At 43.3% G+C, this 24,503-nt stretch overlaps 1 protein-coding gene across 4 annotated transcripts in view; it reads right to left on the bottom strand.

Moving 5' to 3' along the window:
• The window catches only part of PSEN1 (presenilin 1), an 82,941-nt gene extending 62,885 nt beyond the window's left edge, over positions 1 to 20,056 (bottom strand). The window contains 3 exon segments of one of the 4 annotated variants that reach the window (NM_001266480.1): positions 8,884 to 9,023; positions 9,114 to 9,195; positions 19,937 to 20,056. In NM_001266480.1, coding sequence (NP_001253409.1) covers positions 8,884 to 8,970 — 87 coding nt within the window. In that variant the 5' untranslated portion in view covers positions 8,971 to 9,023; positions 9,114 to 9,195; positions 19,937 to 20,056. 4 annotated transcript variants of the gene reach the window in all.
• Positions 20,057 to 24,503: the final 4,447 nt, after the last annotated feature.

Raw genomic sequence — 24,503 nt, 5'->3', positions numbered from 1 at the left:
AATGAAGCCCATGTGCAATTTATTCAACTTCAATAATTATGAACTCATGCTAATCTTGTTTCATCTACTCTCCCCCTCACTTTGCCACTCCAGTATTATTTTGAGGCAAATCTTAGATACATAATTTCCTTCATAAATATTTTAGTATTTCTAAAAGATGGGAACTTGAAGCCTTTTGCATTTGTGGCTTGATAGCTCATTTCTTTCAAAATATTCTTATTTTTATTTATATTATTTATTTTATTATTATTATTTTTTGAGACGGAGTCTGGCTCTGTTGTCCAGGCTGGAGTGTAGTGGCATGATCAATGCTCGCTGCAACCCCCACTTCCCAGGCTCAAGTCATCCTCCCACCTCAGCCTTCCAAGTACCTGGGACTATAGGCACATGCCACCATGCCCAGCTAATTATTATGATTATTATTATTTTTTTTTTTTCGTAAAGATGGGGTTTCACCATGTTGCCCAGGCTGGTCCCAAACTCCTGAGCTCAAGTGATCCATCCGCCTCAGCCTTCCAAAGTGGTAGGATTATAAGTATGAGCCACCATGCCATAAAATATTTTTAGGCCGGGCGCGGTGGCTCAAGCCTGTAATCCCAGCACTTTGGGAGGCCGAGACGGGCGGATCACGAGGTCAGGAGATCGAGACCATCCTGGCTAACACGGTGAAACCCCGTCTCTACTAAAAAATACAAAAAACTAGCCGGGTGAGGTGGCGGGTGCCTGTAGTCCCAGCTACTCGGGAGGCTGAGGCAGGAGAATGGCGTAAACCTGGGAGGCGGAGCTTGCAGTGAGCTGAGATCCGGCCACTGCACCCCAGCCTGGGCGGCAGAGCAAGACTCCGTCTCAAAAAAAAAAAAAAATATATATATATATATATATATATATATATATTTTTTTTTTTTTTAAATGGAGTCTTAGATCCACAGCAAAATTGAGCAGAAAGTACAGAGAGTTCCCACATACCCTCTCCAACAGGCACAGCCTCTCTCTGTCAACATCCTGCACCACTGTGGTAAACTGTTACAACAGATGAACCTACACTGACAGTCCAGTTTACCTTAGGGTTCACTTTTGGTATTATACAGTCTATGGGTTTGTATAAACAGACAATGACAGGTTTCCATGATTACAATATCATACAGAATAGTTTCACTGCCCTAAAAAATCTGTATGCTTCAGGAGGCCAAGAAGGGAGAACTGCTTGGGCCCAGGAGTTCAAGACTGGCCTTGGCAACATAGCGAGACCCCAGCTCTACAAAAAAAGGAAAACTAACAACAAAAAATATTAGCCAGGCATGGTGGCACACACCTGTACTCCCAGCTATTCACAAGGCTGAGATGGAAGAATCACTTGAGCCCAGGACTTAGAGACTGCAGTGAGCTATGATCACACCACTATACTCTAGGCTGGGTGATAGAAGGAGACCCTGTCTCAAAAAAAAAATAATAATGATAAAATATATTTGATTCTATGCTGGACATATAAATATACCTCATTCTTAAATATGGCAATTTTGATAAGAAATGTTAATATTTATTGAACAAGTATGTGCTAAGTAGTGTACTAATTCAGGTTATCTCATTTAATTTAAATAAAACTCTAAGTTAATTGCTATAAACTTCATTTAACAGATAAAGAAACTGAAGTTTAGTGAGGCCAGATAATTTGCCAAATATCATAGTGCTAAGAAGTTCTAGAACAGAGATTCAAAGTCCAACTGTTTAGTCAAGAGACCCTACTGTTAACCACTACCTTTACACTACTAACTGGGTAAACCATAAGCAATTAATAAAGATTGAGATTACTGCCACATTCTCACTGTTATAAATAAAACTTCAATAAAAATTCTTGGCAATCCTCTGGTAATATTTTTATAGGATAAACCTCTAGAAGTAAAATGCTAGGTCAGATTAGATTAGGTTAGATTTAATTGCTAAATTATTTCCAAAAGGCATGTGTATCTGTAGATTCAATTAACAGCTTGCCTCCAAATAAATACTAACTCCAAAGAACACAGCATACAAGAAAGCCTATTTCCCTACAACCTCGGTAGCAGTGTATCAATTTTAACTCACTGATAGGTAAGAAGTGAAGTTTTAATTTTTATCTCTATTAGTAAGGCTGATCAACTAGGCTTTTCATATATTTATTGCCATTTCTATTTCTTACTCCATAAATATTGCTTGTAACCTTTGCTACTGAGTTAGTTGTTCATGTTCCTTTTTAATTTCATAAGAATTCTATGTATATTGGGATATATCCGTCATGTATTTCAAGCCGTTGTCCTAGTTTGTTTTGGACTTTGTTCACGGCAGTTTTTGCCACGCATTTTTTTCTTTTTTTGAGGCAGGGTCTCACTCTGTTGCCCAGGTTGAAGTGCAGTGGCATGATTACAGCTCACTGCAGCCTCAACCTCCTAGTCTCAAACAATCCTCCTGCCTCGGCTTCCCAAGTAGGTGGGACCATAGAAGCACACTACCACACCCCACTAATTTTCACATTTTTTTTTTGTAGAGACAAGATCGTGCTATGTTACCCAGTCTAGTCTCAAACTCCTGGTCTGAAGGGATCCTCCTGCCTCAGCCTCCCAAAGTACTAGGAATACAGACATGAGACACCACACCTTGCTCTACAATTAAGTTTATAATTGTGTGTTCTTGAATATGAACTTAGGTAATTTTATAAAGAAAACAGTAACTGATTTTTATAACACCCCAAATCCTAATGTTTTTCAATATATACACACATATACATAGTTATAAGTGTTTACAAATATTGTATTCTACCCTTTTCCCTTAATATTTTATGCACACATGTAAGCAGTTAACATGCCTACGTGGTTATAATGTATTCAATTATGTTGATATATTTATAGTGTGAATATTTACTTAAAATACATGTTTTCAATAATTAATATTTATAAGAAAATGTATTGGCAGGCATGGTGGCTCATGCCTGTAATCCCAACACTTTGAGAGGCCTAGGTGGGCAGATCACTTGAGGTCAGGAGTTCGAGACCAACCTGACCAACATGGTGAAACCCCATCTCTATCTAAAATGTTAAAATTAGCCAGGTGTAATGGCACACCCCTCTAATCCCAACTACTCAGGAGGCTAAGGCAGGAGAATCGCCTGAACCTAGGAGGCGGAGGCTGCAGTGAGCTGAGATTGTGCAACTGAACACCAGCCTGGGCGACAGAGGGAGCCTCAATTTCAAAAAAAAAAAAAAAAAAAAGGAAAGAAAATGTATTAATCCTTTAAGACTTAATGGGGGAAAAAAAAAGACTTAATGGATATTGTTTGAATTTCTACAATGAGAAATGTGGGGCTCTAAGCCTGCTCTATAGGACAGAACTAGAAGAGTGGCTTAACCAAAGAACTGGCAAGTTAAGTGGAAAACTTGAAAACATTTATTAATCATAGGGAACATGTCTCCAACAACACACATAATTCCATTCAGCATCTGACCAAGCTTTGTGATTCCCTGGAGTCAGAGGTTTAACCATTCCTCTAATGCCAAGAAAGGCGTCATTTCCACAAACAGTTGACATAACCGGTTAGAAATAATACTGAACATTTATGGGGCTGTTATGTTAGGCTTAAGCCTAAAGTTTCTTAATATGTATTAAGATTTGTGCCTAAGAGATTTTACTCATGCAAAAGCCAGCATGTTTCTCTGGAGGTCACTGAGATTTTAAGTTCTTTTTTGCCTTACTCCACTTTAAGACAACTGAGAAAACAAATTCATAACTATAAACGATACAATAACACTGTCAAAGGCTAACTGGAGCTGCAGATTCTATATAAATTTAGATCACCCCTTTCATTTATTTTTTATCTCCTCAAGGTCCTTTAAAAAGCTTCTAGGTTTGCTTTTTGCTTATTTTTATGTATTTATTTGAGACAGGGTCTCACTTTGTCACCTAGGCTGGAGTGCAATGGTGTGATCTCGGCTAAATGCAGCTTTGACCTCCCCAGGTGAACCCTGAAAGCGATCCTCGTGCCTCAGTCTCCCAAGCAGCTGGGATGACAAGGGCACACCACCATGCCTGGCTAATTTTTGTATTTTTAATAGAGACGAGTTTCACCATGATGGCCAGGCTGGTCTGGAACTCCTGGCCTCAAGTAATCTGCCCACCTTAGCCTCCCGAAGTGCTGGGATTATAGGTGTGAGCCACTAAGCCCAGTGAACATTTTTTTCAAATGGAGACTAAGAAACATAACTGAAGCTTTTATTGATGACAAGGGCACAATATAAACTGCAATTACCAATAAGAATATAAGAATGCTCTCAAAGATCTCATGCTAACCAGCTTTTTGGTTCTTTTATTTTTTTTTCCAGTAGTACGATCTCAGCTCACTGCAACCTCTGAATCCTGGGTTCAAGCAATTCTCGTGCTTCAGCCTCCTGAGTAACTGGGACTACAGGTGCATGCCACCACACCCATTGACTTTTTTTTTTTTTTTTTTTTAAGTAGAAATGCGGTTTCACCATGTTGGCCAGGCTGGTCTCAAACTCCTGACCTCAAGTGATCTGCCCGCCTCGGCCTCCCAAAGTGCTGGGATTACATGTGTGAGCCACCATGCCCAGCCCTTTCTTGGTTTCTTTTGTATCAGCTGTTCTAACTGCATGACTTTAGTCGGTCATCACAGAAAACCTTGAATGCTTGATCCCTTTCCACAGATATTCCACAGGTAGCATACTATTCTTTTGTGACCTTTCTTCACATTAAAAAATATAAAAAATATTTTAGGTTGGGCACAGTGGCTCACCCCTGTAATCCCATCATTTTGGGAAGCCAAGACAGGTGGACCACTTGAGCTCATAAGTTCGGGACCAGACTGCGCAACATGGTGAAACCTTGTTTCTGCCAAAAATACAAAAAAGTAGCCGGGTGTAGTGGCATGAGCCTGTGGTCCCAGCTACCTGGGAGGCTGAGGTGGTAGGATCACTTAAGCCTGGGAGGTCAAGGTTGCGGTGAGTTGAGATAGCACCACTGCACTCCAGCTTGGGTGACAGAGTGAGATTACTTTTTCCAAAACAGCTTTTTAAATTATTAAAACATTTAATATTATATTTAGTATTATAGAACATTTAGTATTACATTTAGTATTATAGAATATTTAGAAAATGAAAGGGGGAAATCACCAAGATCACCCTTGCTTTTCTTCTCTTATTTTTCCAAGATAGGTAATACAGCCGTGAACCTGGCCTGCAATATACTCTTGATGCATAACCACTTTGGAAGAATCCTAGCAATCTCTAAAATAGTTCTAAGATCCAAATATCCAATCACAGCAACTATCTTTGAGAAACTCACACAAGTGCACACAGACTAATGAATTAGTATGTCACTGCAGTACTGTCAGTTATTGTGAAAAACTGGAACCCACCAAATGTCTGTAAACAGCACAATTTTTATATATTCACAAGAGAAAACGAATGCTAGAGCTACATGCATCTACGTATACATGAATGCCTAAAATTCTACATAGGAATGTCTCTTTTGCAACATATACTAACATATATGTGGAAATTCTCTTCAACTTTCAGACACAAACTATATAAAGTTTTTTGTGTTTTGTTTTTTGAGATGGAGTCTCACTCTGTCGCCAGGCTGGAGTGCAGTGGCGTGATCTCTGCTCATTGCAACCTCTGCCTCCCGGGTTCAAGTGATTCTCCTGCCTCAGCCTCCTGAGCAGCTGGAACTACGGGTGTGCATGCGCTACCACATCCAGCTAATTTTTGTAGTTTTTAGTAGAGATGGGGTTTCACCATGTTGACCAGGATGGTCTCAGTCTCTTGACCCTGTGATCCGCCCTCCTCAGCCTCCCAAATGGAGACAGAGTCTCACTCTGTCACCCAGGCTAGAGTGCAGTGGTGAGATCTTGGCTCACTACAACCTCCACCTCCCGAGTTCAAGCAATTCTCTGCCTCAGACTTTGGAGTAGCTGGGATTACAAGCGCCTGCCATCACGCCCGGCTAAATTTTGTATTGTTTTTTTTTAGTAGAGACAGGATTTCACCATGTTGGCCAGGCTGGTCTTGAGCTCCTGACCTCGTGATCCACCAGCCTCGGCCTCCCAAAGTGCTGGGATTACAGGTGTGAGCCACTACGCCTGGCCTAAAGTTTTAAAACGTGCCAAGTGTATTCCATAATGTGATTGATTTATGTACATAAACATTACAGTAAGCCTAATACCCAATTTTATTATAGTAAACATGATAAACACCCAATTCAGGACAGTAACTATCCTGAGAAAAGAGGAAAAGGAATGGGGGAGGGGCACTTCAATTTTATCTGCAATTTTTTTGTCATATAACTAGTCTCTTTTCAAATTAAATGCAAAATCTTGTTTTGTTTAGTTAGGATTTCATTTAGCGTAGGATCAATAAGCAATAGAAGCAAAAAAAGCTTATCAAAAAACCAGCAAATAAGATGTTAAAGTTTAATAAAGTTGGGTGATAGGTACATGGGTGCCTGTTACACTATGTGCCATACTTTCTGTATGTCCTTGAAACATTTCACAACAAAAACTTGAGAAATAATATTTGGGCTAAAAAAAACAAACACAACTTCAGTTCTCTGACTATTCTGTCATCAGACTTCAAATCCCTTTACTATGAATGAGATTATGCACAGCAGCCCACAAAAAGAAAACTATTTTCTAGGCTATAGCAGCTTGTCACAGTATGTGCTTAGAGTTGAAGAAATGAAGCTAAAGGCAACATTTAACCTTTGGAACAAGAAATGCTTTAGAGGTTATATTCTATTTGAACTCTAACAATATAGAACTGTAATAGTACTCGAAGTTAAACAAGAAAGTCAACTAAGTGAATAAGACTTGGTTAGTCAGATCCAAAATTGTTTCAATTTGATTACACACTTCTGGTAGATAACTTGATCCTATTGCTTGATTTGATCCTGTTGCTCAGGACTGTCCCAATTTTAAAACTGAAAGTCCTGTGTTCCAAAACCTCTAGTTTTAGACAAACTGGGACAACTGGCCATCCTAGCTTCTAGGCACATCAAAACTCTCCAGGTGGGAAAGAATTTTCAAATTATCTAGTAAATTATCTAATTTTACTGATGAGAAAAGTGAAGAATCCTAAATCTTCAGAGTGTAAAAGGAAGTTCCAGGCCATCCAGTGCTCTAGTTCAATTGCTGAATTCACAGACTAGTCCTCTACAGATTTTGCTAGAGTGGCCTTTCAGCCTTTTGTGATTGTTTGTAGTGAAAAGCACACACAAGCCTACAAGGCAGCCCAGATGTATAACTGTGGGAAAATTAAAAAAATAAAAAATACAGGCCGGGCACGGTGGCTCAAGCCTGTAATCCCAGCACTTTGGGAGGCCAAGACGGGTGGATCACGAGGTCAGGAGATCGAGACCATCCTGGCTAACACGGTGAAACCCCGTCTCTACTAAAAAATACAAAAAAAAAACTAGCCGGGCGAGGTGGCGGGCGCCTGTAGTCCCGGCTACTCGGGAGGCTGAGGCAGGAGAATGGCGGGAACCCGGGAGGCGGAGCTTGCAGTGAGCTGAGATCCGGCCACAGCACTCCAGCCTGGGTGACAGAGCGAGACTCCGTCTCAAAAAAAATAAATAAATAAAAAAAATAAAAAATAAAAAATAAAAAATACAGAGCCTCTCTATGTTGCCCATGCTGGACTCAAACGCCTAGCCTCAAGCAATCCTTGTACCTCAGCCTCCTGAGTAGCTGGGACTACAGGCATCCACCACCAAGCCAGGCTATGAGAAAGTTCTTTTTATTGATCCAGACCTTACTGCCTGGTAACTTCCACCACTGTTCCTAGCTCTGCTCTCTGGTCCTAACAGAGGAAAACCTGACCCCACACCTAGTGCAACTGGATAGGTTACAGTTGGCCTTGTGTTTTCCTCTATTCTGGTTCCGCCTCTAAAAATCCTACAGATACTCCAACTGCCTCACAGAACATCCATGAAGTCTGCGCTCCTTTTCTTTCTTTCCTTTTCTTTCTTTTTCTTTCTCTATTTATTTATTTATTTATTTATTTATTTATTTATTTTTGAGACAGAGTTTCACTGTTGTCGCCCAGGCTGGAGTGCAATGGTGTGATCTCAGCTCACTGCAACCTCCACCTCCTGGGTTCCAGCGATTCTCCTGGCTCAGCCTCCCAAATAGCTGGGATTACAGGCACCCACCACCAAGCCCAGCTAATTTTTGTATTGTCAGTAGAGACAGGGTTTCTCCATGTTGACCAAGCTGGTCTTCAACTCCTGACCTTGGGTGATCTGCCCGCCTCGGCCTCCCAAAGTGCTGGGATTATAGGCATGAGCCACTGCGCCCCAGCCTCTGCTCTCACTTTATAATGATTAGCTAGCAGAGTTGTAGTCAGATTTGACGTCTGTGTATGTAGCTGGTGAGGAGTCTCTTTGTCCCACAGCACAGATTACATTCCTTTCCTGAATCCCTCTTTGAACTCTTAGAATTTCTACACTTATTCTTGCATTGTACAATCATAATGAATATTTACTGAGCACTAACAGGAACTGTTAGGTACTGAATACAGTAAATAAAATAAACTCAGCCACAGAAGAAGAAGAGCAAGATAGGTAAAATAATAAACAACATGAACTCTGAGGTGCTGCACACCTTGGGAAGCTGGAGAAGGCTTCACCTGAGGTGGTGATATGTGAGTTAGGTAGGAACTGTATCAACACCTGTGTGTTAAACAGCCCTGTGTCCCCCAACAATCAGCTGAAGTTCAACAAATATATTGTAAATTTGGTAAAGTAGAGAAAGCCTGCTCAGCCCCCTAAGCATTTCTTAGAGGTAAGAGAAGATGATAAGTGAATCCAGCCTGGCAAAGGCAGTTTCAGAGACTGACACTGTACCTGGCTACGTACAGTATTGCTCAAGTGGTTGTCCTCGGACATCTGTGCATTCTGGAAGTAGGACAACGGTGCAGGTAACTCTGTCATTGGAGCAACTGTATAGAAATACTGTTTCACAGAAAACAAAGCCTCTTGAGGTTCTGAAAAGGGAAAGAAAAACAGAACTTTGTACATTACAATTATACTATTTTAAAACACACTTTCATAGATTACATTAAGCAGAAACAAACCTTTCTTTCATGTGTTCTCCTCCAGGCCAAGCTGTCTAAGGACCTCAAAGGCTGTTGTCACTTGCAGGCTCCCAGATTAGGTCTGAAATAGGATTTCACCAGGTCATCCATTGTTAGTTAAATCCTAGTAAATTCATTTAAACCAATCAAATACTTATAAGACCAATTTGTAAACCAGGAATGTATTAATTTATCACCACCTTCAACTAACTGACAAATTTACTATGAGCTCAAGGTAGACCTCTTTAGCAATAAGTAGAACCACCTGAGACACCAAACATTTTTCAACCACAAAGATACTTAATGACTTCCAATTTCTAGCCAAGGAAGCTGAGTAATCTTAAGGAATGTTCTCCTCAACATTCCTTTTTCTATGAAGACCAATTCAACCTAATCTTTATATTTTCATAAAATTGTTTGTCTAGCACTTTTAATTTTGTAAAATTCTACAATCTCATCTTATCCTTATCACAATGCCCAAGGCAGGATGAAAAGATAACATGCTTATTTTACAAAAGGAGAAGGGAATCCAGAGAAGTTCAGTGACTTGCTTAAGATGACACAACTGTGTAGAGTTGGCAAGAATCGCAGACTTGGCCAGGTGCAGTGGCTCATGCCTGTAATCCCACCATTGTAGGAGGCCAAGGCGGGTGGATCATGAGGTCAGGAGTTCGAGACCGGCCTGACCAACATGGTGAAACCCCACCTCTACTAAAAATACAAGTATTAGCCAGGCGTGGTGGCATGCACCTGTAACCCCAGCTACTCAGGAGGCTGAGGCAGGAGAATCACTTGAACCCAGGAGGTGGAGGCTGCAGTGAGCTGAGATGGCGCCATCACACTCCAGTCTGGGCGACAGAGCGAGACTCCATCTCAAAAAAAAAAAAAAAAAAAAGAATGGCAGACTCCTGACTCCCAGTCTCAGGCCTCTCCTTTGATCTTGGGACAGCCTTATTTACAGGAATGACTGTGTCTCTCAGAGTTCACCCACCCTCCTGGGGGGCCACATTTCCATTTGCCTGTCTACCTTAATTTCCATCAGCCAATTCTTTATGATTTCAACTTCTCCTTTTCACAGGTCTTCAGAAATACAGGAAAAAATCTATGTACATATCTAACGCTAATTAATACATTACCATATACATATTTACATTAAAAAAATTTTCTCAATGTCCTATTTTATTTTCACTTTTAACATCAGGATACTCTTTCCTCTAAATATTCCATTTTTCTTCTTCTAATGATTTTTCATAAAAAATGCATATAGTAACTTTTCCTCTAGCAAAGGTATCAAGTTCAAAATAACTCTTAACTACTTGTATTTGTATCATTCAAATCATTACACATTTTTAACCAAGGTGACGTTCTACTTTATCATACATGCTTTTATATACCATGTCCATCTTTCTCCTCCCTTCACCTTCAGCCCATTGTCAGCTAGCATGAATCAGTGAAATGCAAATTCATATTAACTGAAAACATGGTGCAAATTTGCTTAAAAAATAAAGTGGTTAAGGCCAGGAGTTGCAGATCAGTCTCCAGCCTGGGCAACATAGCAAGACACTATCTCTAAAAAACACGAATTAGCTGGGTGCAGGTGGGATGCATATGTAGTAGTTCCAACTGCTCAGGAGGCTGAGGGGGGAGGATTGCTTGAGTCCAGGAATTAGAGGCTGCAGTGAGCCAAGATCTCGTCACTGTACTCAGCCTGGGCAACAGAGTGAGACTCTGTTTCAAAAAAAAAAAAAATTTTTTTAAATGAGATTTTTGTGGAAATTTAACCTATATTTAGAGTTACTGATACCTTTGTTCCTGTCTTTATTTTGAGACACAGTCTTGCTCTGTCACCCAGACTGGTGTGTAGTGGCACGATCTTGCTCACTGGAACCGCTACCTCCTGGGTTCAAGCAATTCTCGTGTCTCAGCTCCCCAAATAGCTGGGATTACAGGTGTGCACCATCATGTTCAGCTAATTTTTGTAACTTTAGTAGAGACTGGGTTTCACCATGTTGGCCAGGCTGGTCTCAAACTCCTGACCACAAGTGATCCACCCACACCAGCCTCCCAAAGTGCTAGGATTACAGGTGTGAGCCACCACGACCAGCCCTGTTCCTGTCTTTTAATAAGGACAAAATTAAGATTTCACAATACAGACAGTCCCTGATGACAGTTCAATGTAAAACTGTTCAGTTTTAGTATGATGCAAAAACAGTATGTATTCAGTAGAAACTGCACTTTTTGAGTATCTATACAAGTTCACTTCAGTGAAGTAGTCAATAAATTGCATGAGGCCGGGTCGGTGGTTCATGCCTGTAAACCCAGCACTGTGGGAGGCTGAGACGGGTGGATTACTTGAGGCCAGGAGTTCATGACTAGCCTGGCCAACATGGTGAAACCCCGTTTCTACTAAAAATACAAAAAAAAAACCAAACTGGTTGGGTGTGGGTGGTGGGTGCCCGTGGTTCTAGCTACTTAGGAGGCTGAGGTGGAAGGATCGCTGGAGCCAAGAAAGTTGAGGCTGCAGTGAGCAGTGACTGCATCACTACACTCCAGCCTGAGTGACAGAGTGAGACCCTGTCTCAAAAAAACAAATAATAAATAAAAGTACACTCCATGATGGAAAAACCCATAGAAATCTCATATAATCTCTCAGAAACAAAGCAAGTAAACAAGACAATCTTAGCCAAATGAAACAAGGCAAAGAAAGGGTAATGCAAGCAAAAACAAAAGGTAAGTAGGCTGGATGCGGTGGCTCACGCCTATAATCCCAGTACTATGGGAGGCCGAGGCAGACAGATCACTTGAGGCCAGGAGTTCAAGACCAGCCTGGCCAACATGGTGAAACCCTGTCTGTACTAAAAACACAAAAATTAGCTGGGTGTGGTGGCTCGTGCCTGTAATCCCAGCTACTAAGGAGGCTGAGGCAGGAGAATCGCTTGAACCTGGGAGGCATAGGTTGCAGTGAACCAAGATTGCGCCACTGCACCCCAGCCTGGGTGACAGAGCAAGACTCCGTCTCAAAAAATAAAATAAATAAATGGTATATAAATAAACTATATTACACTTACAGGTTAAATATGAGAAGTGATTACCATGCACTAAACAAGATTAGTATAATCTTATACCATAACTTTAGTAGAAATACTATTAACTAATAAGACTGATTATTCACTAAACAAGAAAGACACTGTCTACTTATATGTAAAACTTAAGAGACAGACACTATTAAACTAAGGCTTAATAAACTAATGTATTATATTCACTTTATCCTTTTACAGAGGAAAACAACGTGGCACACAGAAGTTAACTTGCTTAAGGTCACATCTGGCAAGCAAGGAGTTGGAATTCACAGAGTACACTATACAGCCTCTTTATAAAACTCCACGCCTGCCCCGTAGGAGTTTACAGCAATGAGGATTACGGTATTTTGAAGCGATTTTGATTACTAGTAAAACTATTACTTGGAAGTAAATGAGATCTTAAACTTCAAAAACTGCTCTAAGTATAAATTAAAAACTGAAGCACCAAAAGCATTTTTAATAATCTCCATATCCTAGTATTTATGTTTTTTTAAAAAAGGATAAGCTGGCCAAGCGCAGTGGCTCACACCTGTAATCCCAGCAATTTGGGAGGCCGAGGCGGGCAGATCACAAGGTCAGGAGTTCCAGACCAGTCTGGCCAATATGGTGAAACTCCGTCTCTACTAAAAAATACAAAAATTAGCCAGGTGTGGTGACGTGCACCTGTAGTCCCAGCTACTCAGGAGGCTGAGGCAGGAGAATCGCTTGAACCCAGGAGGCGGAGGTTGCAGTGAGCCAAGATTACGCCACTGCATTCCTGCCTGGGCGACGGAGTGAGACTTCATCTCAAAAAAAAAAAAAAAAGGATAAGCTATAATGCAATTTTTTTCTTTTTTTTCTTTAAGAGATAAGGTCTCACTCAGTTACCCAGGCTGGAGCACAGTGGCAATCATAGCTCACTGCAGCCTTGAACTCCTGGCCTCAGTCGATCCTCTCACCTCAGCCTCCCAAGCATGTGGAACTACATGGCTGGCTAGTTTTTTATTTAAAGAAAGGGTCTTGCTATATTGTCCAGGCTGGTCTTGAACTCCTGGCCTCAAGCAACCCTACCACCTCAGTCTCACAAGTAGTTAGGATTATAGACCTGAGCCCCTGCAGCCACTGATCATTTTGAAAGAAGTAGTTTCCATTTTTACCCTATGCTAATAGGATCTGTTCAGTTATTACAAGAAACCATACAAGCTGGTACAAACTGGTCATACTGCAGCTTTCTCAGACAAATTCTGTAAAAATCATCAATAATAAAGTAGTCACTTTAGCATTTTCCAATACTATCCTCAAAGTTCTTTTCACATCTATTCTTCCATTTGAGTCTTAAAGAAACCTCATGAGGGGCCGGGTGCAGTGGCTCACGCCTGTAATCCCAGCACTCTGGGAGGCCAAGGCAGGCAGATCACAAGGTCAGGAGATAGAGACCATCCTGGCTAACATGGTGAAACCCCGTCTCTACTAAAAATACAAAAAAATTAGCCGGGCATGGTGGTGGGCGCTGGTAGTGCCAGCTACTTGGGAGGCTGAGGCAGGAGAATGGCATGAACCCGGGAGGTTGAGCTTGCTGTAAGCCAAGATCACGCCACTGCACTCCAGCCCAGGCAACAGAGCAAGACTCCGCCTCAAAAAAAAAAAAAAAAAAGAAACCTCATGAGGAAAGGAATCTGAACTGACATGTAAAAAAAACTCAGAAAAGGTAAAAGATTTTGCCTGCACAGAGTTACAGAGCGAGTGTACACCAATGCCGGTTCTAGAACCCAAGTCTTCTGATGCCCAGTCCAGGTCTTTTCCAGTTCACCCAGAGAAATCTTGTGCCTCCCTTGATGCTTCCAAAGATCACAATGCTACAAGGTGAGCCTCCCTGGGAGAGCTGCTCTTTACAGGGGGCTCAGTAGGAAGCACAGGCAGGCAACAGGGCTAGGTCTTCAGTGAGGCCTGGTGAACAAACAAGCGCTACTGGGACAAAGAAAGGGGCAGGCAAAGCTAGATTTGATTTTGGTCCAATAACAGCTGAAAACAATTGAGGACTGCAAGGAGGTCAATGACCCCACTGTTCAGGCTGCATGGCAAAAGACACCAGGAGACTTTTTAACATTCTTAGCTGTGAACATTCTTAGCCCTGTAAACAACAACAACAACAAACAGTTACTGGGATCTGAGGCTCTCTCATGGGACCTGAATTGAGGAGTAGGTGGGAGTAGGGACAGAATCTACTTGGGTGTTTTTGCTCTCTGGTCACCTGCTGCAAACTGACAGAGCACAACACTTGAATTCACTGACATCCATTTCCTTAATCTCAAGACACTTGCTAAATCAGACAAAAGGAAAACGAAATCCTTCTCTGACAGGAAACTAGAATTTATCTGTTATATACAAAGAGATTAAAAAAGCCCCAGGAGAACTACAAATAATCTCGAAGCTCAGATGTGCTGAACACAGAAGTCTGTCTAACCAGAAAACCTTCTATCCATTAGCACTGCAGAAATTATCACAGGAGCAATGTCCAGAATCTCAAAATAAGTTTATTAAAAATCTCATTCAAGAAAGTACCAACAGAAAAGTATTAATACGTCTTTTTCTCTCACTGTATCCCAATGTAACAACAAAACCTCCAACTCCTACAGAACATAGTTACTTATTGATACATTTTCTTTTTTCACCCTCAGACATAAATATAAACAAATCTGTACTGTGGAAAAACATCTTCAGGAGACTTTTAACCATGATCTCTAGCACAAAGGGCTTGCGGCTTGTTTTAATGTCTCTAAGCTACTAGACTAGTTTCTCTTTCACTGAGAAAACTGCTACAAGTATTTTCTGCTGCATCTGCACTGCAATGCTAAGTTTTCAAGTGTCAATGAGCTTGTGATTTATTCTTTATTTTACAAAAGTATTTAATCACCCTTAGTGTTACTTTGAAAGCTTCTCCCTGGACAGGCAGCCCAAGTTCTGATGTTATGAATGGGCTGGAAAAGCCTCTACTTGAGTTTTTAAAGGTTCACATCCAATAGTAAATGTAACCGAACTCTAAATTCCAACCTATAATTGAAACTATTACTATTATGGAGACATAGTTTCGCTCTTGTCGCCCAGGCTGGAATGCAATGCCGAGATCATGGCTCACTGCAACCTCTACCTCCTGGGTTCAAGCGATTCTCCTGCCTCAGCCTCCTGAGTAGCTGGGATTACAGACGCCCACCACCACGCCCAGCTAATTTTTGTATTTTTAGTAGAGATGGAGGTGTCAACCATGTTGGCCTGGCTGGTCTTGAACTCCTGACCTCAGGTGATCCACCACCTTAGCTGGGATTACAGGCATGAGCCACTGTGCCCAGACTATACTTGAACAATTTTTTAAAACAATTTTTTAAAACTAATTTTAAAACTTTAGGAATACATCCTCAAAAGACTCCTCTGGTTTTCAAGAGACTAGGAGCAAATCATTTCTCCAGCCCTATAAAAGGCTTTGTGAAAGCAGTAGACGCTAAAAAGAGCAAGGGTAGTGATACATCCCATTTGGTGATTTTTTTTCCTCCTCCTCCCATCCCACGCCACCTGTTAACCATCTGTGGTAGATTAGATTATTATTCAGCCAATATTCACTCCCTCCCCCAGCCTGGCCAAGGGAGGAATACACCTCTCTCCAGTGATGTTCTAGACTCTGTAGTTTGCTTGGCTGCATGGTGATTGCAGTCTACTACCCACTCCTAAGTCTTTGGGCATGATCATATGACTTGCTTTGGTCAATGCAATCTTAGCAGATGTGGCATAAGTAGACACTTGAACTATGCTTGTGCAGTTGGGCTTGACTTCTGGTACTTCTGCTGGTACCTTGAGAAAAGCTTACCATGGATAGCCACTGCCCCTTCAGCCTGGGCCCCAGAATAAGGCATACAAATAAGAACTGCCCCCACTGATCCACAGACCTACCTACATTGAAGCAGAGCCTTGAGTGAGAATACATGCTCTGAACCACTGAGTTTGGGGGAGGTCTGTAATCCAGAGTTACTATAGCAACTTGTTTTTAAATAATGGTTATGTTGGCTCAGAAAATGCAATAAAAACGAACAAAGACTTAGAACTGCAAGTCCAGAATCCCTTATCTGTAACCCTTAGGACTAAATGTGTTTAGAATTCAGATTTTTTTGGATTTTGTAAAGGTACTATGCAAATATCAGATGTTATATAATGTCCCTACAGGGTCTTAGAAGCAGAAAAGCAAACACATTATTAAGCTATAGTGAAACAAATGAATAGTTTTGAATCACATTAAAAAAAGAAAATAGAGACTATAACTAAGCCAGATTTTGCTGTCAAATTAGTTATGAAAAACCTTGGCCAGGTGCGATGGCTCACACCTGTAATCCCAGCACTTTGGGAGGCTGAGGCAGGTGGATCACAAGGTCAGGAGTTCGAGACCAGCCTGGTCAATATGGTGACACCCCCCCGCCGTCTCTACTAAAAATACAAAAATTAGCCCAGTGTGGTGGCACACGCCTGTAGTTCCAGCTTCTTGGGAGGCTGAGACAGAAGAATTGCTTGAACCTGAGAGGCGGAGGTTGCAGTGAGCTGAGATTGTGCCACGGCACTCCAGCCTGGCTGACAGAGCGACACTCCGTCTCAAAAAAAAAAAAAAAAAAAAAGAAAGAAAAGAAAAGAAAAAAGAAAAACCTTTTAGTTTCTGGATTTCAGAACTGTGGATATGAGACTACTGTCCTACATACCTTTGTATAATTATAAAGAATCTTTCCCAATAAGTTATTTAATTTCAATAACTGTAAAGGAGGTATGATTATTCAAAATCATTGTCTAAAATTCTCTGTGGAAATGGACAGAATACAACTAATTTTTAATGAAAAACTGATTATTTATGTCTAATTAATTTGTAAATCACTGGTTATATTTAGCATTGTCTGCAAACTTTCTTTTGCTTTGATCAACCTAAAACAAGAAACCATACAAGGCGTTGTGAAAAGCCAACACTAATACCTTTTTCCTCACTCTGTTACCCAAGCAGGAGTATTAATGCCTTTCAATCAACAAACACTGGGTTTCTTCTTTATAACTACACACTATGATGACGGTTGGGAATTCTAATGTATCAGGTATTACTTCTGTTTACTTAAGGAGCTTACTATCTAAAGAGCAAAACAAGTACTACTGGTTAGAAATAAAAGTATGTTAGGTATATTATGTTAAAATAAATTATTCACATTGGTTTCATCTGTTTCTTCTTACCTTTTTTTTTTTCTGATGGAGTCTCGCTCTGTAGCTCAGTCTGGAGTGCAGTGGTGCGATCTCGGCTCACTGCAACCTCCCCCTCCTGGGTTCAAGCGATTCTCCTGCCTCACCTCCCGAGTAGCTGGGACTACAGGCACCCGCCACCACGTCCGGCTAATTTTTTGTATTTTTAGTAGAGACGTGGTTTCACCGTGTTAGCCAGGATGGTCTCGATCTCCTGACCTCGTGATCCGCCAGCCTCGGCCTCCCAAAGTGCTGGGATTACAGGCGTGAGTCACCGCGCGTGGCCACCCAGCCTTTTTATTTATTTACTTTTTTTGAGATGGAGTCTCGCTTTGTCGCCCAGGCTGGAGTGTAGTGACGAGATCTGGGCCTGTAGCTGGGACTACAGGCGCCCGCCACCACGCCCGGCTTTTTTTTTTTTTTTTTTTTTTTTTGTATTTTTTAGTATAGACAGGGTTTCATCGTCTTAGCCAGGATGGTCTCGATCTCCTGACCTCGTGATCTGCCCGCCTTGGGCTCCCAAAGTGCTATGATTACATGCGTGAGCCACCGCGTCCAGCCTCTTTTTACCTTTAAAAATGTGTTTATGGGTCGGGCGCGGTGGCTCACGCTTGTAATCCCTGCACTTTGGGAGGCTGAGGCGGGCGGATAACGAGTTCAGGAGATCCAGACCATCCTGGCTAACACGGTGAAACCCCGACTCTACTAAAAATACAAAAAATAATTAGCCGGGCGAGGTGGCGGGCGCCTGTAGTCCCAGCTGCTGGGCAGGCTGACGCAGGAGAATGGCGTGAACCTGGGAGGCAGAGGTTGCAGTGAGCCAAGATTGCACCACTGCACTCCAGACTGGGCGACAGAGCGAGACTCCGTCTCAAAAAAGAAAATAAAATAAATAAATAAATAATAGTATGTTTATTAGAAAATTTAAAATAGGGATAATCACCATGTGGTTCTCCCAATGTGCCTGCTAATAAATTTGTATGCCTTTTCTCCAAAAGAAAAACAAAAAAGATTTTTTTTTTTTTGAGACAATCTCACTCTTTTGCCCAGGCTGCAGTGCAGTGGCATAATCTTGGCTCACTGCAACCTCCTCCTCCCGGGTTCCAGCGATTCTCCTGCCTCAGCCTCGCTCGGGAGCAGCTGGGACTACAGGCGCGCGCCACCACGCCCAGCTAATTTTTTGTAGAGACGGGTGTTTCGCCATGTTGTCCCAGCTGGTCTCGAACTCCTGAGCTCAAGTATCCGTCCCGCGGCCTCCCAAAGTGTTGGGATTACAGGCGTGAGCCACCGCGCAGGGCCTCACATTGTATTTCTATTGGCTAGTGCTGCTCTAAATCTTCTGTTCCTTCTGCTACACCAGGCCTAACAAATCCCTGCCAACCTTTTCCTTCCTGAAGCCTCCCTCCCTTTTTCAGCTCTGGCGATCCTGCACTGTGGTGGTTCCCCAACCACACTCATTCTCCTCAACTGGCTCCTTGCTCTTCTTCCAGCCCCTCGTTAGAAGTGTTCCTAAGAGTTTGCCTTGGCCTCCTCTTCCCCTTTCTTAGCTTAAAGACTTCTCCACTGCTCCAACATCAACTGGAAATCTATGGAATTGACTCCTGTTTTCAGCTCTAGTCCTGTTGATAGGACATTTTCACCTGCTGGCACTCGCAAAGTGACACTTCCAAACCACTTCCTCGCCCTCCTCTCTAAACCAGTTCTTTCTTCCTATTTCTGAGAATGTCTCTGCCATGTTCTAAACTGAAAACTTCCTAGTCAACTTCACACTTTATTCCCTGGTCCTCAATTGGTTACCATGTCCCGTTCGTGTTTCTTCTAAAGCCTCTGCCACCACCGCAAATCGAACTCTAATCACATCTCACCTGAATTATGGAAAAGTCACCTCAATTCTCTCACCCATTCCAGCCTCCACTATAGATTAATGTGCCTAAAGCAGAGCTGACCACAACGGTGAGAAGAATCTGAGAGGGAAGTAGCAGCAAACAAGAGGCACTGGACCTGCATGCCTCGAGACAGCCCCAACCAAGGAGAAAGCATCAGACCCCGTTTTCCGCCTCGAACGAGAGGCGTGCGGACTTCGCCCAGAGTGCCCGTCGCCCCTGGACAAGGACACACCCGGGGCGTGAGGCGCGGAGTTTCACCAGTTGCTCAAGCAGACCCAGCCCAAAACGCTTCCTCTTTCTCCTGCTCCACTCCAGTCCAGACAGCTACTAATCCCGGCCCAAAGCACCTGCGCCCTGAGATATCTTTGAGCAAACAGCATTTCCGGACCAAGGCTCCGCGGAATCTCTCTCCACCCGGCCGCGCCCGAAGCCCAAGAAACGGGCCGCCCCTCCCGGTTTCCCACACGGGGTTCCCTGGCCCCAACCCGGCCACGTCCCGCCCCTCATCTTTCAGGACACCGGCTCCGCGGCCCAGGCGGCGACAAAGGGCCGGGCCCTGCCCGCGGCCGCCCTTGTCCGCGGTGCCTTACTGTCTTCCCCGGACTCCCCATCATGCACATACGCTTAGCCGCCGCCGCCGTTGCTGCCGCCGCTCGCAGTTCAGGTTCCTTCCAGACCAGCCGCTGTTTTGTTTCCGATGTGAAACCGCGGACCCCGGAGCTGCCTGTCCCAGGCCCCGCCCGAGAACCCTCACCGGTGTCGTCATTTCCGGCTCTGGCGTCGTTGGCTGCCGGCCCACGGGGGAGGGGAGGAGCCAGGAGGAAGGGGGCGGGGCCTCCGGCCTGGAGCAACGATTGCGGGAAGAACCCAGAGCTCCACCTTGGCGGTCCCCACCTGACGGAATCCGCCCAGAGTGTTGGCGTGGGTTGTCGGGGTTCTGAGGCTGCTCTTGAGCTGAGGACGAAAGCCCCTATATAAATTGGGCCCAGCGTGTGCTTCTCCCGGCATACAAGCGATGGCCATCCTAAATTTAACACCTGCCATTTCTGTAGGGTACCTATTTGCGAATCAGCTGCATCACAATCAAGAGAATGCTGTTAAAATTGAAAATATCTCTGCCCTCTCCGACCACCCAATGAATCAAAACTTCTGGTGGGTGGTGAGACCTGAGAAACTGCATTTTAAACATCCTCCGCGACTCCTGCACTCCAACTTTGACAACCAGATTCTCTAGGTGGCAAGCTGAGAGCAGAAAATATGTCTGGTTTGCTGGGTCACTTGATTTTTGCAGCTGCCAGTTCTTTGTCCAGTTTTGGTAAAGACAGTACCAACATCTAATTCATTAGGCAGCATACCACATTTACACATATATCCGAAAGCTAAAACTAAAAAAGGAATACTACCTTATTTAACCAAGGTGAATGGAGAAATGTCAAACACGGGTATTAAAAAAACCAAAAATGAAATTAAACGGTACATGGTATCTGGGCAAGTTACATTCTTCTGAAGTTTCTTTTAACATCCACCCCCAAGCGGCTGGGCGCAGTGGCTCACGCCTGCAATTCCAGCACTTTGAGAGGCCGAGGCGGGCGGATCATGAGGTCAAGAATTCGAGACCAGCCTGACAAACATGGTGAAACGCCGTCTCTACTAAAAAGACAAAAAAATTAGCTGGGCGTGGTGGTGCACTCCTGTAATCCCAGATACTCGGGAGGATGCAGCAGGAGAATCACTTGAACCCATGAGCTGAGGTCGCACCACTGCACTCCAGCCTGGGCGACAGAGCAAGACTCTGTCTCAAAAAATAAAAATAAAAATAAAAAATCCACCCTAAGCTATCCCTTCACATTCCTATCACATCAATCTCCAATCCCTCCCTCCCCACCCACTGCCAACCCTGCTTACAAACATCAGATTCTAATACTTTTTACACACAAAAGCTTCATATTTAAGAACAAAGGTAGTATTTTCCATTAGCAGAACGAAAGATAAGTTGTGGGAGAAGGTTGAACAAAAAAAGATATTTTTAAAATTCTTGGCCGGGCACGGTGGCTCACACCTGTAATACCTGCACTTTGGGAGGCCGAGGTGGGGGATCACTAGGTCAGGAGATCGAGACCATCCTGGCTAACACGGTAAAACCGGTCTCTACTAAAACTACAAAAAACAAATTAGCCAGATGTGGTGGCAGGCCAGGCCTGTAGTCCCAGCTACTCGGGATGCTGAGGCAGGAGAATGGCGTGAACCTGGGAGGCAGAGCTTGCAGTGAGTCAAGATCGCGCCACTGCCCTCCAGCCTGGGCGACAGAGCGAGACTCCGTCTCAAAAATAACATAACATAACATAACAAAATAAAATAAAATAAAATAAAATAAAATAAAATTCTCCACCTCCCCTACTTTAACAAGAGTAGGGATTTTAGTTTGTTCATTTACAAGTGCTCGTGCTTGTCGGCAGCACATACACATTTTACAAGTGCTGAGAACAGTGCCTGATACATAACAGTGCCTGATACATACAATAGTTCAGTATCGAACAAATATAGGCTAAAACCCATCTATTTGTGAACTACTTCAATCTGATTGCAGTCTGCTAATATTAGTAGGATGTCTTAAAATGCTGATGAACTACTCTTAGAAACAATCTACAAAATTTTGTGCAAAGATATTCATGGAATATTATATAGCAAAAAATTGGGAAACTAAATATGGTACAATAGGCCGGGCGTGGTAGCTGATGCCTGTAATCCCAGCACTTTGGGAGGCCATGGTGGGCAGATCACCTGAGGTCAGGAGTTCGAGACCAGCCTGACCAACATGGAGAAACCCTGTCTCTACTAAAAATACAAAATAAATTAGCCAGGCGTGGTGGCGCATGCCTGTAATCCCAGCTACCCGGGAAGCTGAGGCAGGAGAATTGCTTGAGCCTGGGAGGCGGAGGTTGCAGTGAACCCAGATCACGCCATTGGACTCCAGCCTGGGCAACAAGAGTGAAACTCCGTCTCAAAAAATAAAAAAATAGGGAGGGATTGCATTGGGAGTTATACCTGATGTAAATGATGAGTTGATGGGTGCAGCACACCAACATGGCACAAGTATACATATGTAACAAACCTGCATGTTATGCACATGTACCCTACAACTTAAAGTACAATAATAATAAATAAATTAAAAAATAAAAATAAAAAAATAAAAATAAGAAAAAATAAATAAGGTACAATAAATTATGGTCCACCCACCTCACAGAATGTCATGAAAATTGTTCATGAATGGCTGGGCACGGTGGCTCATGCCTATAATCCCAGCACTTTGGGAGGCCAAGGCAGGAGGATCACTTAAGGTTGGGAGTACAAGACCAGCCTGGACAACATGGCGAAACCTCATCTCTATTAAAAACACAAAAATTACCCCAGCATGGTGGTGCAAGCCTGTAATCCCAGCTACTCGGGTGGCTGAGGCTTGAACCTGGGAAGCAAAGGTTGCAGTGAGATGAGTTGGCACCACTGCACTCCAGCCTGGGAGACACAGTGAGATTCTGTTTCAGCAAAAAAAAATCCTGCAAGAAAAAGGCATGAAGATTTTTTAAAAGAGCAAACCCTAACTTTGAATAACCAGCCTTTGGATAATTTTCTTCTCATTTTCTTTATGTCCTACTGTTAGGCCTCTGAGCCCAAGCCTGCATGTATACATCCGGCAACTGAAGAACCACAAAAGAAGTGAAAGTGGCCGGTTCCTGCCTTAACTGATGACATTACCTTGTGACATTCCTTCTCCTGGATAATAAGTCTCTGGAGCTCCCGACCAAACACCTTGTGACCCCCGCCCCTGCCAGCAAGAGCACAACCCCCTTTAACTGTAATTTTCCACTACCTACCCAAACCCTATAAAACTGCCCCACCCCTATCTCCCTTTGCTGACTCTTTTCAGACTCAACCCATTTGCACCCAAGTGAAATAAACAGCCTTGTTGCTCACACAAAGCCTGTTGGTGGACTCTCTTCACACGGATGTGCATGACATTTGGTGCTGAAGAGCCAGGACAGGAGGACTCCTTCGGGAAACCAGTCCCCTGTCCTCACCCTCACTCCATGAGGAGATCCATCTACGACCTCGTGTCCTCAGACCAACCAGCCCAAGGAACATCTCACCAATTTCAAATTGGGTAAGCAGTCTTTTCATTCTCTTCTCCAGCCTTCTCGCTACCCTTCAATCTCCCTGTCCTTCCAATTCCAGTTCTTTTTCTTTTCTAGTAGAGACAAAGGAGACACATTTTATCGGTGGACCCAAAACTCCGGCGCTGGTCACGGACTTGGGAAGAGTCTTCCCTTGGTGTCTAATCACAGCAGGGACGCGTGCCTGATTATTCCCTCACATTTCAGAGGTGTCTGATCACTGCAGGGATGCCTGCTTTGATCCCTTACCTTGGTGGCAAGTACCACCACCACCCCCACAACTCCAAGTCTCTACCCTCTCCTTTCTCTGGGCTTGCCTCCTTCACTATGGGCAATCTTCCACCCTCCATTCCCCCTTCTCCCTTAGCCTGTGTTCTCAAGAACTTAAAACCTCTTCAACTTACACTTGACCTAAAACCTAAACACCTTATTTTCTTCTACAACACCACTTGGCCCCAATACAAACTCGACAATTGTTCCAAATAGCCAGAAAACGGCACTTTCGATTTCTCCATCCTACAAGATCTAGATAATTTTTGTCAAAAAATGGGCAAATGGTCTGAGGTGCCTGATATCCAGGCATTCTTTTACACATTGGTCCCTCCCTAGTCTCTGCTCCCAGTGCAATTCATCCCAAATCTTTCTTCTTTCTCTCCTGTGTGTTCCTTCAGTCTCCACCCCAAGCTCTGAGTCCTTTAAATCCTCCTTTTCTACGGACTCATCTGACCTCTCCCCTTCTCCCCAGGCTGCTCCTCACCAGGCCAAGCCAGGTCCCAATTCTTCCTCAGCCTCCGCTCCCCCACCCTATAATCCTATCACCTCCCCTCCTCACACCCAGTCTGGCTTACAGTTTCATTCCACGACTAGCCCTGCCCCACTTGCCTAACAATTTCCTCTTAAAGAGGTGGCTGGAGCTGAAGGCACAGTCAAGGTGAATGCTCCTTTTTCTTTATCTGACCTCTCCCAAATCAGTGAGCACGTTTAGGCTCTTTTTCATCAAATATAAAAACCTAGCCCAGT

Source organism: Macaca mulatta, chromosome 7, assembly GCF_049350105.2.
Source record: "Macaca mulatta isolate MMU2019108-1 chromosome 7, T2T-MMU8v2.0, whole genome shotgun sequence".
NCBI classification, from domain to species: Eukaryota; Metazoa; Chordata; class Mammalia; order Primates; family Cercopithecidae; genus Macaca; species Macaca mulatta.
Note: the sequence above shows the minus strand (reverse complement) of the source record. Positions and strands in the feature narration are given on the sequence as shown.